This window comes from Castor canadensis, chromosome 3, assembly GCF_047511655.1.
Source record: "Castor canadensis chromosome 3, mCasCan1.hap1v2, whole genome shotgun sequence".
NCBI lineage: Eukaryota > Metazoa > Chordata > Mammalia > Rodentia > Castoridae > Castor > Castor canadensis.
Window position 1 is genome coordinate 17,973,612 of NC_133388.1, and position 20,389 is coordinate 17,994,000.

The 20,389-nt window shown below is 45.0% G+C and overlaps 1 protein-coding gene across 8 annotated transcripts in view; it reads left to right on the forward strand.

Annotated features, from left to right (window-relative positions):
* Ttc7b (tetratricopeptide repeat domain 7B) overlaps positions 1–20,389 on the forward strand; it is a 223,393-nt gene that overhangs the window by 18,855 nt on the left and 184,149 nt on the right. For 7 of the 8 annotated variants that reach the window (XM_074067331.1, XM_074067324.1, XM_074067327.1 and 4 more), the window contains exons 2-3: positions 768–922; positions 5,146–5,314. In XM_074067331.1, coding sequence (XP_073923432.1) covers positions 768–922; positions 5,146–5,314 — 324 coding nt within the window. Of the gene's footprint in view, positions 1–767; positions 923–5,145; positions 5,315–20,389 lie in introns of those variants that run through there. The other variant, XM_074067329.1, reaches the window with a different exon arrangement.

Sequence of the window (20,389 nt, forward strand, 5' to 3'; positions counted from 1 at the left end):
CCAACCCCCGCCCTGCTCACCAGCAATAACTGGGTTTGAGACATACCTTTCTAGATCTTTTAAAACCAATTTTTAGTTTTATACAGGAAAGTAGACCACGCTCAGACTGGTGTATGAATTGTTTTGGGTTCTTTCAGAATGGGGTGGATGTGAGAACCAAAGGGTGGCTCCTGGAGTGAGCTTTCTATGCAAATTACCAAGCTAGCCTAGACACCAACAAAGTCACAACTACTCTGCAATGCATACACTCAGGAGTAGACACTTCCCAGGAGCATCCCAGTCAGCTCCTATGGGGTTGACTTCTGGAGGGAAGACTGCCAGCATTCGGGTCATCTCAACACAAACATGTTCCGTGGGCTCCCATCCACGTGCAAGGCCACAGACTTCAGAAGAGCCAGGAGAACTCACTGCTCCTCTCTTGGAAATATGCCATACTGGGTTCTGTGTGTACTTCCCATGATTGTACTGTGTCTTACTACCCCAAGGCAGTTTTATTTCTCCCTACTGAAGTTGAACACTCCTCATGGTAATACATACCCACTTTTTGGAGTCAGTAAATGTGTGACAAAGAGTGCCAGCTCTGCTGATAAACTTTACTAGGGAACAGGGCTCTCCGGACGGCGGTGCTCACTTAGACTCAATCTAAGGTTACGAGGTTGCAGAGTGGCCTGGAGCCTAGGGCATGGGGTGGGGCGTCCCAAGGTCCTTGGTGGTGCTAGTTCCCAGACCATTCGGGCCCCTGTTTAGTGTCTCCCTCTGTTTTGCAGATGACATGGCAGAGCTCCTCCTTGGGGAGGCAAAGCTGGAGCAGCATCTGAAGGGCCACCCCCTGAGGCAGGGGGCCAGCCCCCGAGGCCCCAGGCCCCAGCTGACTGAGGTCCGCAAGCACCTGACTGCTGCCCTGGACCGAGGGAACCTCAAGGTACTGTGGGCCTCTGTGACAAAGCGAGGACTATGGGGGATGCTGGCATTATCTCCATGGATGATACAGAGTTGGGAAAGATGCCCAGGGACGAACCATGCCATGTTTGGAGTTCTTCTGCACACTGCTGGTACTTGTCATCAGCAGGCTGTTCCATGACCAATTGTGCATCAACCCCTAGGCTGGCTGACTGCCTGCAGGACTGGAGCCCACTAGGGACCTCTATTTTCAGTGACACATCCTCCTGAACAAGGGCTCAACCTGACACTTTGCCCTGCTCTAGAAAAGAGAAGTCAGTCAGGAGGGTCATTAATGCACAGTTTCCTGCCTCGGTCATGTGGCTCATGAATGTCACAGGCGCTGTGGCCCAGAGCTGGTGCCAACAGGCCTGGCACTGCCTCAGTGTGGGAGAGAACCAGGAACTTCCCTCCGCTTGAGCCAGGACCCTCATCTGCAGGCTTAGGATACCTCAGGTGCTGCCTGTCTGTTTATCTGCTGTGTTTTCTGGTCTCCACTTACTCAGTGCCCTTCCTGTCTCCCTTGCCTCTCCCTCCTTGCTTCTTGTGACACTCTTTCCAACTCCTCTTGCCTTTCACAGGGACCATCTCTCCTTCACTTGCCCTGGCCCTCTTCCCCACCCTGTAGTTCATACTTCCTGCTCTGGGCACTTCCCACCCCTGGACACTTTCCACCACTGAGGTCTGGCCCTTACTGCTTTCTAAAGTCACCATCTGTCATTAAAACAACTGACAGGTTTCCAGACCTATCTTCTTCAGAGCCCCTTTTCTTCCCAGTATGTGTTTTCCTCTGAGGATGGTTACTCTTTGGTGAACTTCTGGAACTCTGACTTCTTTTCCTTTTAACTGATAAGTTACTTTCATTTTTTTTCTCTTTGTGACTCAGAATCCTCTGGGGCTACTTCTGGCCTTTATTCTTGTCTGTCTGTGTACATTCTCCTCCTCCATCAGAAGCCAGATTTTCTTGGCTTTACCTTTTACATCTGTTTTGGAAACCTGTGCCTGCTCCCAACTTGTCCTGTGACTCTGGGGAGGTCACTTTTTTCTCTAGGGCTCAGTTTCTTTAGGGTTGGACTCTTGGAGAGGTGAACTTGGACCCTCCCAGCTTCTGTATGCTCCAAGCTATGACCCTTTATTCTAAGATATTCTTCCTCTTTGTTATCTGGCCACCTCCTTGGCCCAGTTGCACTTGAGGGCTTGAGCAACACTGGACTCCATTAGCCTGTTGGTGGTATAGCAGCAGGCTTCTGGAAACCCTTCTAAAATGAACAGTCTGTGTGTGTCTGCTGTGGAAACAGTTCTGGAGGCTGCTCCAGGGCATTACTGTCACATGGGAAGCCCGGGTGATAAGGACTCACTGCTATTTGGGGGCCTTGATAACCAGGTCTTTGCCTTTGCTTGGTTTCTTCCTAAGCACCAGGCACCCCTTGGTTCAGAGTTAGGGAGCAGAGCTGTTATTGCCTGCATGTCAGCTGTTCTTAACCAAGATGCTACTCATGACCCTGGTGGTGGGTCTGGGGCAGCAGGAGAGGGAAGCAGGACAGTGGGCCCAGGGGTCACAGCTCAGAGTGACTGTCAATCAGACCCAAGTGTCTTACCAGGAGGTATGAGGCGGTGGTGACTGTGTGTTAAGGGAGACATCTAACTCATTTCTTTCCCACTCCTAACCCCGTACCTTCATCTTGAAAAATTAGCCATTTATTTTGCCAGTCTCTGCTTTCCTTCCTTTACAACCTGATGTGGTAGTAAGAACATTGAATTTCAAGTTAAAATTTTAGAGTCCGAATCCCAATTCTGGGTTTTAAGCTGTGTGATCTTGGGAAGTTACCTAACCTCTCTGAGCTTCATATTTCTCTACTGTTTGCCTAACGGATTGTTCTGAATCTCAAATGTGGAAGTTCTTTAAAGCTGCACCACATTAGACATGCTATTTTTTGCTAATTTTTTCTTCTACATAAGTTTTTCGCCCAGTGCTATTTTTTTACCTCCTCCACCTTATAAAGAATGTTCCAAAAGCACAACTTTTGCTTGGATGTGTTGCCACATTCACACTGGCTAACATGAAATTTTCTCTTTACTTGACCATAAGTCCATCGTATTTCAAGTGAACCGAATCTGGAAAGGGCAGAGTAAGCCAGCATTGAGGGGTGATAGAAGAGTCCCAGACGGCTTCTGATTTAAGATAGGAAAATTGTACTTCTCATAAGCAAGGCAGCCACCGGCTCTGTTTTGGAGCTGTTCTCTTTCCACCTTCGCAACCAAGTGACCTGGGCCTTGGCTAAGCTGTTTCCTTCCTGTACAATGCTGTAGATGGACTCTCCCAGCAAGGCCCTTGCAGGGCGTCCCATCCTGTGTCTCTCTGGACTTGTAATTTCCTCCAAGCTAATTAGCCATCTGTCTCTTCAATTTCCTTTATTTTTAAAACTATTTTTCCTTGTAAAATGCACGTAGCATAAAACTATTTATCATCTTAGCCATTTTTTGGGGGGGTGGATCTGAGGTTTGCCACAGCTTCACACTTGCAAAGTGCTGTACCCCTTGAGTCACACCTCTAGTCCATTTTGCTCTGCTTCTTTTGGAGATGGGTTCTTGTGAACTCTTTTTTTCAGGCTGGCCTCGAGCCGCCATCCTCCTGATCTCAGCCTCCCAAGTAGCTAGAAGTAGCCATTTTTAGGCTTGGTCATTTTTTAGTGGCACTAAGTACATTGACATTGTTGTCAATCATCTCTACCACCTATCTTCAGAACTTTTTCCTCTTATCAGACTGAACCTCCATCTCCATTAACACTGACTCCCGGAGATCCGTGGAGGGAGGGATATGTGGCTGGATCTCATAGGAAACCTTTCAGCTTTCCCAGTGCCCAAGCCCAGCCTGTCCCTGAGCAAACAGAGAGCCCTGTAGCACAACTTTCTTCATAACTCCTTTTCTCCCCTCTCAAGTTGGTCTCCAATGCAATTCTAATTTCTGTATAGGTGCCTCTCCCTCGGGCCACTCCTAAAACCTTTTTGCTGCCTTCAGATTTCATTACCCATCCTCTCATCCTCCCAAGGGCTGCCTGGTGACCCTGCTCCACTCAGAGGCATGCCTGAAAACTGACCGTATTGGTCTGCATGGCTACTCTGCCATGCTCTGCTTGGTCACCTGTGTCTTGTCATCTACCCTTCAAAGCTGCAGGTTACAGAGTGGTGCAGCTTCACGATTGCTTCTTGTTGATCCAGGCTTGGGTTGCTTCCTCTGAGAAGAAGACCTGGGAGTGATGGATCTGTCTCTTCATCTAGCTGGCCGGGGCACTCTTGGCTCTTCTTTCTTCAGCTGACGACAAGGCTGGTGGGTGGACTGGAGAATGGCGAGGAGAGTGATCCCTCAAGCTGCCACAATCCTTAGCCTCAGGAAGGGAACCCTAGGCAGTAACCAGCTTCACAGCTTGAACAGATTAGTGAGAAGGGTTTGCCCCTGGCAAGAAGGCAAGAAAGCAAGCCCCAACTCTGCACCTGTGTACGAAACCACTCCTCACGGTATTGGGTTCCAGTCTTGTGGTGCATCCCAGAGCCTCAGGCAGGACCCACTGGGATGTGCGGGGGCAGCTCCCTCTTTTGACACGCTGTTCTTGTGTTACTTGGAAAGCATTCCTTCTGTGCTGGGTCCAGCCCGGCCTAGGGCCCCGAGGGGAGCTGCTGGGGTTTTGTTTTGTTGTTTGTTGAGTTGTAAGCCACAAGCTGTACAATTCATCCATTTTAAGTGTACAATTCAGTGGCTTTAGTACACTCATGAAGTTGTATGCTGTCACTGTGACCAGTCCTAGAACGTTTTCATCACCCTAAAAAGAAACTCCTATTTCCTCAGCCCCCAGCCCCAGACACACGCTAATTTCCTTTGTGACTCTTGATTAGTCTCTTCTAGACATTTCATATAAATGGTCATATGTGGCCTTTTCACTTAGTATAATGTTTGGAGGGTTCGTCCGTGATGTAACATGTATCAATACATTTCTTATTATGACTGAGTAATATTCCATCTTAGAACTGGATCACATTTTGATGGAGATTGGGTTGCTTGCCGTTTCTGGTCATTGTGACTGATACTGCTATGAGCATTCACGTACACATTTTCTTGTGGGGAGCTGTGAAGGCAGCAGAGAGCTGGGCCCTGAGGGAGTATCACACCTAATATTGTAGGAAAATGTTTTTCTCTCCTTTTCCTTCTAGTCAGAATTCCTACAAGAATCCAATCTGATCATGGCCAAGTTGAATTATGTGGAAGGGGATTACAAGGAAGCGCTGAACATTTATGCCCGCGTGGGCCTTGATGACTTGCCTCTGACAGCTGTCCCTCCGTATAGACTGCGAATGATCGCGGAAGCCTACGCTACCAAAGGTGAGGCCTGTGTGCTTCTCCCTCGGGCTTCACATTCCCTGGAGCCAACAGAACCTCTCTCTGCCCTCTGTGAGTCCTAGGCTTTGGCTGGTGATTAGCTCGGCCATTCTCAGCAAGACCACCTGGGTTGGCCCCACTGCACGTTCTGGGTGATCTTAAGTCCAACAGCACATTGTTTCCGAAGAGTTTCAGTGCCTCAGCTGTTGCTGATGGGAACGAAGGCAGCATATCTTGGTAAAGTTTCTTGATAACTGATCGACTCAAGCATGGACTTGCCTTGGTAATCAACTTACTGCACAACATCGACAGGAATTCATATCATATGATAACTGGCCACATGGCTGACCATATTTTTATTCATTGATGCCACCTTGGGGTTAATTAAGGTCACATGGTAGTCACTGTGCCATCAATCTACTGAAAGTGCACCAGGTCCTTATTAGGGGCAGAAGAAAGTGTAAATATCTCTAGTGCCACGAAGGCACTTGTAATCTAGTATGAGAGGATATAGTCCCTTGGAAAGAAAAAGGATGGAAAGACAGGGCACACACATTGTTTGACACATGTTATTATGCCAAGATGCCAATCCCTCCTCTGAAATGGATATAACCATGCTATATTTGAGAATGAAGTCAAATAATGTATGTAAAGCACTTACTACAATACCATCACATACCCAGTGCTCAATAAATGATATTTTAAAATGTGAGCCCAAACAAGGCAACAAATGATAAAATTCAGGGGCACTAACACATTTTCAGTGGCAGAAGAGCCTCTCTAGGCCTGCAGGGCCAGCCAGGCCTCCAGAATGAGGTACCCTTGAAACTGGACTTCCTGAGGCCATGATAAGAAGTGGACAGTCTGAAGCATCTGCTTTGCTGCCTGCCACCTGCTGTCCAAGTCACACGTTGTGACTGACAGCAGATGGCATTGGGACCAAGGCCCTGGTGGTCTGATCACAATAGCAGGGAGCTGGCTGCTCTTGAGCTGCCATGATCTGGGCTACACTTGAGGGGGTTCAGCTTGTCTGACTCTGCAGTCCTACACAGCACTGAACAAAGATGGCCCAGAGTACACTGCTTAAGAACTTGGTGACATGCTTGATGTATTTACCCAGTTCCCTGGGGAGCCTCAAGGACTGCCGGGTTCATCTAATTAATTTTCTAAATGTCCCTGTGGACTTGGAAAAAATGCCATTGCTCTTGACGGGGCACTCAGGCAGTGAAATGGGCATGGTTCTCAAGGCTGTCCCTAGGCTCTTGTGAGCATCTGCCTTTGTTTGCATCTGTCCAAGCTATAGGGTTTGCTGGGGGCTGAGCCTCAGCTGCCCTCTTTACTGTCTGATGCTCCCAGCCTCCCCATGGGCCTTAGACATCTGGGAGTTGTTTATGTGTGTGTGTGTGTGTGTGTGTATTTTGGGAGAGGAATATTTTTGGAATGATAGCAAAGCTTCATCTCGTAATTTCTAGTCACTGATTGATCTGGGGACTGCTGAGTTATAGCCAGGAGTTGGTTTGTTTGTTGGGGGTGGGAGTGGCTCTGGGCCTGCTTACTCTCAGTTATAGCTCAGTTATACTCACAGCATTTGTAAAGACTCCCAGGCACCTGTTATGCCATTCAGGTTTTTCTGGGAGCCATTGTTCCTAGCCTGACATGGTTGTATGTGTTTGCTGTGCCTGTGAGTAACACATAGGGCACTTATTGGTCACTCATAGCCCTTCCCTTGCATCTTTGGGGTGCACCTACAGGAGCCTGATGATGCCCTTGCCTTCAGAGGCTGGCACAGCCCTTTGCCAGTGGGGTGTGCATTTAGTTTGCTTTCCTTATCAGAAAGCTGCTAAGGCCGTCTCAGCCCCTCTCCCTTTCCATCTCTTCAATCTAAGAAGAGAATCTGAGATAGGAGTGGAAGATGTGGGGAAACTCTTTAGCTCCTGGCATATTGGGTTAATCAAATGAGTGGAAGACTTGGCTCCGGGATACAGACTGAAGTAATCTCCAGGACACCAAGTGGCCACAGATTTTCTTCTCTCAAAGGAGAAGGCTGGAACAGTAAAAAGGTGACCACCGTCTGCCAGACTGAGATCTGCTGGACATGGGGTAGCTGTCTGTAGTGGGACAGTGGAGCTGGAAGTGACATTACTTCCTGAGATGATCTTTCTAAATAGCCTTGGTATGAACCTTGCTGTGGTAAAGAAACCAAACAGCCATTGGCCTTAAGCCTATAACAATCCAGCCAGTCAAGCTTGGCAGGAAAGCTCTGCTTTCTGAGGTCACTGTTCCCTACCACTCAGGAGACCACAGTTCTCATCTGCATGACTGAAGCTGGGTTGCTGGCTTACTGTAGCTCATGAAGAGGGAAAAGAAATTGCTGTCTAGAATAAGTGGAGGCCCACATCAGGTCTGCTGACAATCCATCAGTAATCATAGCCACCAGACACCTGGGGAAAAGAAGAGAAAGACATGCCAGTCTTCAGGCAAACATGATCTCCCAGGTGGAGCAATCAGAGGGTGTCAGGACAGAAGTAACCTGCGCTCAGGTGGAAAAAGGGGAGTGCAGGGCCGTGAGGCATTGGAGCCCAAGAAGAGGAGGATTGTGAACTTGGAAGCAGCAGATTGTCTGGCACTGAAGGACCTGCTTCAGGAGGTAAAAACGCCTGTGTAACCTTTCCTCTACAAATGTTTTATCTTCCAGATGGGAGCCTGTTCCAGAGAGAGTAAGGGACTGGTTGCATGTCACACATTGAAATGGGGCAGGGCCAGGATGAGGGAATGCACATAGATGGTGGGGGAGAGAGGGATGTTTCTTGGTAGGAAATTTATCTGCCAAGCTGCGGGTCCTCTGTGCCCAGATGGAGAAGGAGCCATGCTGTGGAGCTGTAACAGCCCTTCATTGCTGTGCTCCTCCCTTGCCCTGGGTTTTACATCTCTCCTTATTAAAGAGCATAGGGCCTTGGAGTCTAGCTGCCCACATGTGACCTCTGGGTTTGTCACTTATTAGTTATAGGATCTTGGGCTCTTAGTTCTCTTGTCTGTATAATGGGGATAATAGTACCTGCAGTGCAAGGCTGCTGTGGAGAGTAATTGAGCACATGTAAAGCACTTAGCATAGTGCCTGACAGGTCAGCAAAAGTCCACTATTGCTTTTTTCTTTTTCTTATATGTCTCTTGGGCCTGACCCCAAGTAGATGCACCTCTCAGGCACGCCAGGTAGCCTCCATTTACAGAGCAAGGGAGAGTCTAGCCTTCTCCCATGAGCATATTTGTGCCTCAGTGGGCTTGCCTGTCAGGATGCAGGGTGTTTGAGGGAACTCTGGAGAAGATCACCTGGAGATGTGAGGCCCCACAGGCTGCTCAGGAATGGGAAAGTTGTCCTGATGTTGGAGGATTGGGGCACCCAGTAGTCAGGGAAGCTGCAGGGATTTTCCTAATGAGGCTGCTGGCAAGTGGGGCTGGGACATGTGTCCTGGAGTTCCCCAGTCTTGCCAAGCTTCCCTGGAAGAGTTGAGGTCTTTGGAGTTGGGCCCAAATTCACGACTTCATCACAGAAGATCTTTCACACTGGAAAGTATCAGTTGTTTCAAGAAGTATTCCTTTGAGAGGCAAGGGCAAGTCACACAACCTGCGGACAATTCTGTCTTTGTAAGGTGCACACACTGAGGAGGGATCTTAGAGGAGGAGGAGGGATCTTAGAGGAGGAGGAGCCATCCATGGACTGAGCCCCAGGGCCTCATATCTTCTGCCTGGGCTTCCCCTACCTGCCAGAGCAGAGGCCCATTCTAAGGGCTTGTCCCCCTCTACAGATTGGAGCTCACAGACCTCTCATGCTTCTGAGAAGTGTACATGTGAGGAAGAACAGCAGTGAGGAGGTGGTTACTAATTATATACTAGCTTCTGCTTGGAAGATGTCTCAGCCTCTTTCACCAGCCTCAATGCATATAATTGGCCAGAGCAATCCATGTACTGCCCATTATGTGTGTTAGGATGTGCCATGAAAGGTGGAGTGTCAGAGAAGAAACAGAGACACCTGCCTTTCACAGGTTACTCTGGGATGGGGCTTTTCAGGCCAGTTCCCCCAAAGTTTGTAAGCACTGGTCTTTCAACAGAAGACCCATCTCCAAGAAAAGATTTGAATCTCAGCCCTGCTCTCCTCAGCTTGAAAGGACAGTGTCTTCACATACCCACAGACCTTGGCTTAACATGCTCAATGGTCAGCCCAGAAGACCCAAAGCATTTGCCAACTAAATGTTGTGGGAAGAGGACCCTGGGAATTGTGGACTGTCTTCTGTGTGCCCCCTACCAGAGCAGAGTGTGGATATGGATGCCAGGGAGACAGTCCATTGACAACTGGCATTCTTAGGGATTGCTCAGCCATTTCTCAGTCCTGGGCACATGGGTGTCCCAAAAACTGTTTGAAACATGGTAAAATGGAAAATCTTTAGATAGTGGGCAGTTATGACTTGGGCACTATTCTACTCTTATGAGACTGTCATATGTTGAGACCACAGAAAGAGAATATGTTTTTAATTAGGGTTTTCCTCTCATGTAATAAAAAAAGAAAACCAAAGAATGGGGGGCGTGTCTGTTCTTTTTCCTTAATGCTAATTCTGAAAGCACTGTATGCCATGGAGAGGAAAGACCTTAAAAGGGTGATTTAAGTTTGCTTTTCTACTTTGAATCTTATTTTTCCATTCTAGAATAGTGTCTCCAGGCAGCAGTCCTGATTTCCTCGTGCATGGAAACATGTTTCTTGGGGTTTTCAGGTGACTGATTGGGACTCTTGGTGGGTCCCAGGAGAGCCTGGTATGGTGGGTTGGTCCCAGGCTGCCTGCATTCCACCTGTGCCCGAAGCACTGGGTGGCCGTGCAGTTCTGCTTTTGCATGGCCCCCTCAAGGCATGGCTGAAGGCTTTGGGGCCAGGTGACTCCTTTGCTCAGCTGGTGACTGCAGGCCCAGACTTGACTACCCGAGCTCATGCCAGTGGGATCTGCCAAGGGGTGGCAAGACAGTGCCAGAGAGGACCTAAGGCCACTTTTGAAGTTGGTTGGTGTCATGGCTGTGGGGGACATAGGAATGTGTGTGGGGTTTGTGGGACAGTGGGAAAGTATCCCATCATGCTCCTACCCAGCCCCAGCCAGCTACTTGGCAGGTGGAGTGAGCAGGTATGTTCTGTTTACAGGGGACGTGGAGGATACAGTGCACACCCAAGTCAGCAACAAAAGCTCCATCTCACAGAGATTTGGGGGCATGGGACCACAGCTCCTGCTTTGAGCATAAGTGGGGTCAGGGGCAAACAGTGTACAGTGCCAGGTACTTCTGCTAAGATTTCTTCAGTTGTAGGTAAAATAAAATCCAGCCCCAACCAACCTCAGCAGCATCTGTATTCAGAGCTCCAAGTATGGATTCTTTCTCTCTAGTTCTTGGGGCACCTTCCCTCCAACCAGTTCCCACCATAGGCTCTGGGTCAGCGGGACAGTTCCTGATCCTAATCCTCAGGACTCAGCCAAGGTTCTCGATATGTCTGGATGGCCCCAAGTTGATCTCACAGCCATCCTTGAAGTAGTTGCCAGCAACATTTTCCATGGCTCTGTTCAGCCCAGTGTGAAGCCTGGGATGAAGAGGGAACTACCATTGGGAGCCAGAGGAAGGGCAAATGAATGCCCACGATGTACATGGCAGTGACTTTTCCGATAAGGGCCCTCTCATCAGTAGACCTCGTACCCTATTCCCTTTCCAAGGAGGCAGCCACTGCAGGGAAGAAAGAGGAGTCTGGTGACTGCTCAGTGACAGGGTCCCTGTGGACTGGACATGGTCATGGGAACAGACCTTGCCAGGCAGGTAAATGCTAAAGGAATGGGGCTTTGGGAAGCAGAGCAGTCTGTAGCCAGCCCTTGTTCATGGAGGCTATGGAGGAAGAAAGCCTCCTGTGTTGTGACCTCAGGGACTGGGTGAGAACTGCATGACATATAGTGTCAGTCCATTTATGGAAGTTTTTGTAACAGTCACAGCTGCCTCAGGGTTTGGCTGCACTGAGAGGTGGGTGCTTGGATTCACACTTATTGAGCTCTGCCTGAAGACGTGGTGTTGTGCCAGGTGCTTTACCCGTGTGAGTGCACTTGCCCTGAGAACATTCCTGTGCCGTGAGATTATTGGTCCCAGCAGAAAGGCTGAGAGACCCATGCCAGAAGCGAGGTGGTTCTAAGCAAGGCCTTCAGACTCCAGAATCCCCACTCTTTCTGTATGACTGAGCTGCCCCTCCTTGAGCAGAGTCACTCATTTGGAGTGGGGATGTAGTTGGTGAGACTCTGGTGTCAGATAACCTGCTATTCTGTTCTCATTCCAATCTGTGATTTGTGAGTAATTTAATCTAAGTGTCACTTTTTAAAAATGTACACAATGGGGCTAACACTACTCTCAAAAGAGTCCTGAGAAGATCAAATGAGACAAAGTGGGACAATGCTCTGAAACATGTAGGTGGAGATCAATCAAGAAGACTTTGTATAGCGTGACCTCGGGACGCCTGAGGTTGGGAGCAGGTGGCTGCCATGGCCTTATTCTCCCCATCTCCCATCCCCATTCCCTCAAAAAGGCCCCAGCCATCATGCTTCTTTGCTTGGGTTAAAGGTATAACTTGGGAACCAGTGGTGCTTCTAGCTGTCCCTGGGGTTTATTTCCTGTCCCTTCCCCGACATTGATAGTTTATTGTTCTTAATATAGACAAAATACATACACATTATATAAAATGCAGACAGACAAGTCAAAAGAACATCAAACTATCCCGGAGCCATCTCCCCAGAGGCGGGTGCTATTAGCACCTTAGTGCATTTCTTCCCAGACCTTCCCTACACTTTCATGTGTAATTTTTAAGTAAAAATGGAATTTACCATATATACTGCTTTGTGACCTGCTTTTTCCACTTCGCCAGGGATCTTGAACATGTTCCATGATGGTAAATTATATTTCTGAAATTTTTAGGAGCTATATCCTTTTTCATTGTATGGATGAGGTATAATTTATTTATACCTGCCTCTATTTAGGACATGTGTGGTGTTTTCAGCTTTTGATTATCTCACCCAGGTTGTGATGGGCACCCTCTTAGCTTGGTCTTTGTGCTTATTCCTCTTGATTTCCATAGGAGAACTTTTTAGAAGTGGAGTTTCTGTGTCAAAAGAGAAGTATTTTTGGATTCTCTGTAGAGTGTCTGGACCCCGTTAAGTGGTTTAAATGTGAAATGTCCTCCACTGGCGCGTGTGTTGAAGGCTTAGTTTCTAGCTGGTGACACTGTTTTGGTGATAAGTAGGAGGTGGGGCCTAGCTGGAGGAAGTAGGCCATGGGGAGCATGCCTGAGGTGCATCTTGTCTCCAGCGCCTTCCTGTCTTTCTTTTCTCTGCTTTCTATCCACGATGAGACGAGCAGCTCTGCTCCACTACGACCTCTCCACCACGATGCTGTGCCTCACCGTGGACTCACACCAATGGGGCCAAGCAGCCATGACCTGAAACCTTGAAACCGTGAGCCAAAATAAGTCTTTCCTCTGTTCAAGTTGTTTCCTTAGGTTTTTGTCCCAGAAACAAAAAGCTGACTTAACACAGTCTGTGTACCTTCTTCCTGCTGTGTGAGGGCCAGCCTCCTGTCTTTCTAGGCAGCACTGAAGAGAATCACTTTGATGTAACATTTCAATAATTATTAATAAATAATATTAATAATAGTTATTGTTAATTAATAAATTATCTTGTGTGCCCAGCATAGACTATTTGGAAAATAGTGAAAAATATTTGCATGTTATATATTTATATTTATATTTATTTTACAATATTTAAGCATAAAATCAGGTACCATACTGACACTTGAACTACTTAACTACTGTTAAATGTGTATATAAAAATATATAATATATATGCACATATAAAATTGTACATGCAATTGGGATCATTCTATTTTCTATTCTTTTTCACTATATGTATATATGTGTATACATGTATATACAATTATTTTTCTATATCATTAAATATTTTTGAAAGCTGTTTTCTTTTTTTTGGCAGTACTGGGGTTCGAACTCAGGGCCTTGAGCTCTTGTTAGGTGGGCTCTCTACCACTTGAGCCCTATCCTTAGCCCTAAAAGCACAGTTTTAATGTCTGCCAGTATGTGTGCCTTATGGTTATTTGTGAGCCAGCTGTCTGAGGAACATCTGAGTTGTTTTAGTTTTCATATTACAAATATGTCTTTCGGCTCTTTCTCCCCAATCCTCATTTCTTTTTGGCAGTACTGGGATTTGAACTCAGGGCCTCAAGCTTGCAAGGCAGACACACTACCACTTAAGCCTTTTCATATTATGGTAAAGTACACATAACCTAAAACTTAACCACCTTGACCTCTGGGTACAGTTCAGTGATTTCAAATACATTCACAATGTTGTGCAGCTTCCACTCCTTCTCCAGAACTTTTTATCTTTAAAACTGAAACTCTGTCTTCATTAAACAGCTCTCCGTTCTCCTCCTCCTAGCCCCTGACAACCACTCTTCTATTTTCTGTCTCTGTGATTTCGACTACTTTAGGTACTTCGCAGACATGATGTCATGCAGCATTGTCTCTTTGTGATTGGCTTATTTCACTTAACATAAGATCCTCGACATTCATCCTTATTGTAGTTTGTGTCAGGATTTCTTTCCTTTTAACGAATGGGTAATAGCCCTGTTGACTTAGTTGGTGGCCATTAATGTCATGGTCCACTCTGGAAGGTGTCCTCTGGAAGGTGTGTACCACCTCTGGAAGGTGTGTACTTGGGAAAAATGTACGTGCTATTGTTGGGTAGAGTGAGTAAAGATGGAGTTGGCTTCTTAAGCTGTTTCAGCCCTCTTTTTTCTTTCTTATCTTCTTTCTGGTTGTTCTAACCATTATTGAGAGGGGTATTGAAGTGTACGACTATTATTATAGAACTGACAGTTCTCCCTTCAACTCTGTCAACTTTTGCTTCATACATCTTGATGGTCTGTTATGAGGTTTGTAAATATTTATAAGTTGTCCTATCTTTTTGCCTTATAGAGACTTTTATTAAAATAGAATTTCCTTCTTTATCTCTTAGTCTTTTTTGATTTAAAGTCTGTTCTGTCTGATGTTGGTACAGTTACCACTGCTTTTCTTCACTTACTATTTGCATGGAATTATCTTTTTCCATCCTTTGGGGAGTCTCTCATAGACAACATAGAGTTGGGTCATAGTTTTGTTTTTCCTTCAGTTCACTCTGCCAGTCTGCATCTTTCTGTTGGAGAATGTAATTGTGCATGCATCATATTTATGGAGAACTCTATTTCTCCAAGTTCCTGTCTAGTGTACCTTTCATTTTACCTTGCAGGGAAGATATAGTGGTAACCAACCCTCAGAATTTTTAACCTAGGAATTTCTTCCTTTCTCTTTCTCTTTTGAAGGACAGTTTTGCTAGATACAGGATTCTTGATTGACAATTTATTTCTTTCAGTACTTTGAACAATTGACTCACTGCAATTTGACCTCCACAGTTTCTGATGAGAAATAGATCGATAATCATATTTGATTCCTTGTACGTGATGAGTCACATCTCTCTTGGTGCCTTTTTAAAAAAATTTTATTTTATTCATATGTGCATACAATGCTTGGGTCATTTCTTCCCCCTTCCCCCGCCCCCTCCCTTACCCTCCCCCCACCCCCTCCCTCTCCCCCCTCCCCCCCACCCCCTCACTACCCCGCAGAAACTATTTTGCCCTTATCTCTAATTTTGTTGAAGAGAGAGTATAAGCAATAATAGGAAGGAACAAGGATTTTTGCTAGTTGAGATAAGGATAGCTATACAGGGAGTTGACTCACATTGATTTCTTGTGTGTGTGTGTTACCTTCTAGGTTAATTCTTTTTGATCTAACCTTTTCTCTAGTTCCTGGTCCCCTTCTCTTATTGGCCTCAGTTGCTTTAAAGTATCTGCTTTAGTTTCTCTGCGTCGAGGGCAACAAATGCTATCTAGTTTTTTAGGTGTCTTGCCTATCTTCACAACTCCCTTGTGTGCTCTCGCTTTTATCATGTGCTCAAAGTCCAATCCCCTTGTTGTGTTTGCCTTTGATCTAATGTCCACATATGAGGGAGAACATACGATTTTTGGTCTTTTGGGCCAGGCTAACCTCACTCAGAATGATGTTCTCCAATTCCATCCATTTACCAGCGAATGATAATATTTCGTTCTTCTTCATGGCTGCATAAAATTCCATTGTGTATAAATACCACATTTGATTTTTTTTGAGGCTATTGTAAATGGAATTGTTTTCGTATATTCTTTCTCAGTTTGTTCATTATTAGTGTATAGAAATGCTAATGATTTTTCTATGTTGATTTTATATCCTGCTACCTTGCTGTAGCTATTGATGGTGTCTAGGAGCTTTTGAGTAGAGTTTTTTGGGTCTTTACGGTATAGCATCATGTTGTCTGCAAATAGGGATATTTTGACAGTTTCTTTACCTATTTGTATTCTTTTTATTCCTTCTTCTTGCCTAATTGCTCTGGCTAGGAATTCCAGTACTATGTTGAATAGGAGTGAGATAGTGGGCATCCTTGTCTAGTTCCTGATTTTAGAGGGAATGGTTTCAGTTTTTCTCCGTGAAGTATAATGCTGGCTGTAGGTTTGTCATATATAGCTTTTATAGTGTTAAGGTACTTTCCTTCTATTCCTAGTTTTCTTAGAGCTTTTATCATGAAATGGTGTTGGATCTTATCAAAGGCTTTTTCTGCATCTATTGAGATGATCAAGTGGTTTTTGCCTTTGCTTCTGTTAATGTGGTTTATTACGTTTATTGATTTTCATATGTTGAACCACCCCTGCATTCCTGGGATGAAGCCTACTTGGTTGTGGTGAATGATCTTTTTGATGTGTTGTTGAATTCGGTTTGCCATTATTTTGTTGAGGATTTTTGCATCAATGTTCATTAAGGAGATTGGCCTACAGTTCTCCTTTTTGGAGGTGTCTTTGCCTGGTTCTTGCTGCCTTTAAGAGTCTTTGTCTTTTATAAGTTTGATTATTTGATATAAATCTTTCAGTTCATCTTACCTGGGGTTTGTTGAAATTATTGGATGTTTGTATTTATGTCTTTTATCAAATTTGGGGAATTTTTTAGTCATTTGGAGAGTATGCTGTGTACCCTGGCTTCTGCAGGTTGGACATCGGGTGCCCTGGGAACACGTGCATAGCTGTGACTACAAAGAGCTTTAATTAGCTGCATTCACCGCAAGCTTTCCTCTGGAAGTTTCAAAATGGTTAATATCAGACAAATCGTATCTATGACTTAGTTGTCTAAGTTCGAAAACAGAGTCCCAGGGCTTCCTACTCCACCATCTTTCCAAAATCCTCTGATATATATAAGTCTGCGATGAACAGACTTATTAATATATAATTCATATATGTACTATAAAATCCAACCTTTTAAATTATGTAATTGTTCTTTAGTATGTTTGTAATTGTGTAACCATTACCATAGTCAATTTCAGAAAAGTTTTATCACTCCAAAAAAGAAGCCTATACTTATTAGTGGATACTTCCCACTTCCCTACCCCATCCCTACCCTATAACTTTAGTTAACTGCTAATCTACATTCTGTCTCTGTAGATTTCCTTGTTCCAGATATTTTATATAAATGGAATCGTATAATAGAAATTTTGTGTCTGGTTTCTTTCACTTAGCATGTTTTCAAGTACTTACATGTTGGAGCATGTATCATCTTTTTATGGCTGGATAATATTTTATTGTATGAAAATACCACATGCCACACAATGTTAGATCTTCCAGTCCATGGACATGGAATGTCTTCCTTCATTTAAAAGTGTATTTGTAGTTTTTTGGTGTACAAATCTCACATTCTTTTAGATAACTTATTCTAAGTATTTTATTCTCTTTGATGTTATCATACATAGATAGAGTTCATTGCTGTAGAAATAAAACTAATTTTCGTGTATTGATCTTGTATCCTGAATCTTAACTGTAGGAATTTGAGTGCTTAATTCTTTTAATGTAGTGTTTTACATTTGTTGATTTTAACCCAACCTTGCATTCTTGGGTTAAATTCCATTTGGTCAAGGTATATTAAGTTGTATGGAAGAATACAAGGTTGGTTGGATTCTTTAGGGTTTTCTGTATTTAATATCATGTCGTGTGCAAATATAGTTTTACTTTTTTCTTTCTAATTTGGATGATTGTTTCTTTTTGTTGCCAAATTGCACTGGCTAGCACCTGCAGTATGATGTTGAATTGAAGTGACCTGGGTAGACATCCTTATTTTAGGAGGAAAACTGTGCTTTTCACCATTAAGTATTATGGTACATATTGATTTTCATACAGGGCCTTTATCAAATTAGAGAAGTTTTCTTCTGTTTCTAATTTGCTGAGTATTTTTTTTATCACTTTAGTGATAAATGTGTGTTAGAGATTGTCAAATGCTTTTTTGCACTTGAGGTGTTCATACAAATTCATGTATGTCATTGTTTTAATATAGTGTTTTACATTTGTTGATTTTAAACCAACTTTGTATTCTTGTGCTAAATCCTATTTGGTCGTGATATATAGTCCTTTTTGTATGTGGTTGGGTTTTACGTACTACTGCTATTTTGCTGAGGATTTCCATGTTGACATTCATGATGGATACTGGAAGTTTTCTTGTGATGTCTTTGGCTTTGGTGTCAGTGTACTACTCTGTCATAGGATGAGTTGTGAAATGTTCCCTCCTACATTTTGGAAGAGTTTGTAAAGGATTGGTGCTAATTTTTTTTTAGGTATTTGGTAGAATTCACCAGTGAAGCCATCTAAGCCTGGACTAATCTTTGCAGAAGTGTTTTGATTACTAATTCAATCTCTTATTTATTGTTTAATAGATTTTCATAGTATTTACTTGCTCTCTGTACTCTTTTTAAATATCTTTTTAAAAATTTTTTTATTTCTTTTGAGATGGGGTCTTGTGCTGTTGCCTAGACTGGCCTTGAATTTGTGGTGCTCCTGCCTCAGTCTCCCAAACAGCTGGGATTATAGATGTTTGCCCCTGCACCTAGATACATGGTGTCTTTTCATTGGAACCCAAGCCTCTTGATCATGGAAACAATCCTCAGAGCAGTCATCTTTAACAAGTTCTAGTTTCAGTACTGGTGATGTACAGGATAGTCTCTATTCTGTTCATCAGAAATAATTCGAGTAGCAGCTCTCCCCATGTTATAAAGCAGGCCCAATACCTGTCATAGTCAGAGCCGGCAGCACTTCCCATACATACACTTGATTGACAGAATCAGCCTGGTGGACAAATCCTGCTTTTCTCTTGCCAGGAAGCTGTCAGCCACTGCCAAGTTTTAAGCAGGAGGAATGACTTACTGAAATGTATAAGCAAAAATGATCTTTCTGGCACAGAGCAGAGCATAGATTAGAAGGAATTAAAGGATGTAGGGAAGGAGGTTGGTGGGAGGTGGTGAGTTGGCTTTGGGCCTTTCCTCCATGCTGTTCTGCATCTCTGGAGGCCTGACTCCCACAGGCTGTTTCTTAGGTGCCCAGGTCAGTTGATTTGTGCCTGGGTTTGGGCAGCAGGAGACACTGGGCGGAATCTGGAGTAGGAGGAGAGGGATGCAGGTATTCCTTTCTGCTGCAGGAAGCATCTTTGGCAGCAGGCATGTCTCTGTGGGCACAGTTGTGTCCAGCTCCTGACCATGAAGGAAGCCTGTCTCTCTGATTTTAGCTCCAATGCAGTGGTGCTAGCTTCTGGGCTGTTTACACTACATCTTCCCCTCTGTTCTGCCTAGCCTGCAGGATGGTAGCTGCTTCCTGCTGATGCTAAATTCTGGGATGTGAAACCATCTTGCTTCTCCTTTTGTTTCATCCCCTATGCAGACAATCCATACGTTAAGTTTCCTTTCCTTGAGAGAACTAGAGTGCATCCTTTGTCCTCGGTGGATCCTAAGAAAGCAGCAAAATATTAAAACCCAGATTCTAAGTACAGACAGTCACACCCAGGTCGGGACAGACAAGTCAGAACCAAGAAGCTTTGGGATGAGGAGCAGCAAGCCAGAGAGACAGGCCATGTCTGTTGAGGAGCGGGTGTGGAGGGTGGGGAAGGGAGGCATGAAGGTGACAGAGGTTTCAGTTCAGCTCACTGCGTAGGGAACGATGTTGAACAGGATGAGAAACAGAGCCAATTTCCCATGGAGGGTGGGAGAAGAAACCTGGTTAGAGTTGAAATGGTGAACTCTGTGTCCACCAGGGGGTGCTCTCCCAGAAACCATTGAACTCTGGGACTGCTGCTCAGCCTAAAGGTTTCTAGGTTTCTGGGCTACAGGTTTATTGGTCAGGGTTCAGGGATTCTTTACATATAGGTATAAGAGAAGCTGAAGCTCATGTTGAGGACCACAGAGTGAGGAGGGCAGAGGCTGAGCCTGAAACAGCAGGGCCTGCGACCTGTAGGCAGGCTAAGAAAGGGGAGGAGACATGCAGATGAGTCAGGTAATGCAGAGCTTTCCTCTGGCCTTTACAGTGCCTGAAACACATGAGTACTTGTACATTGCAGCAGATGTCTGTTCTCAGTGAGGGTGATGTGAACACCTGGTGAGGGCAGTAAGTAGATAGTCAAGATGAAGGCTAAATAAAGTACCATGGAAAAATCACCCAGAAATAATCAAGAGTTCACCCAAATAAAGGTCATCTTTTCCTTTGTGTTTGAAGCTCACTGAGTCCTGTTGACTGTAGCAAGTCTAGGCATGGCCACACGTTTCTCTAGATTTCTGAACACAGTATGTCCCAGTTTTGGCAGGCTGGTCACATGTCCTGCTGTGTTCCACCCACACTCTGCTCCAGGCTGCCTGCCCTTACCCCTTCTAATCCTCTATCCACCCCTGCCTGTCTTCTCCCTCCAGCTTGGAGTCATTCCTGGTCCCTAAGCTGGGCTCTCCTTCAGTGATAGTGTCCTTGCATGCAGCCCTCACCAGCTCTGTGTGTGCATGCCAGTCTCTCCTTCCTCTGATTCCACCTCTATTCATAGCAAGTACCATTTAGTTTGGCACTTGGTTTTTGTTTAATCATTTCACATCTGCCACT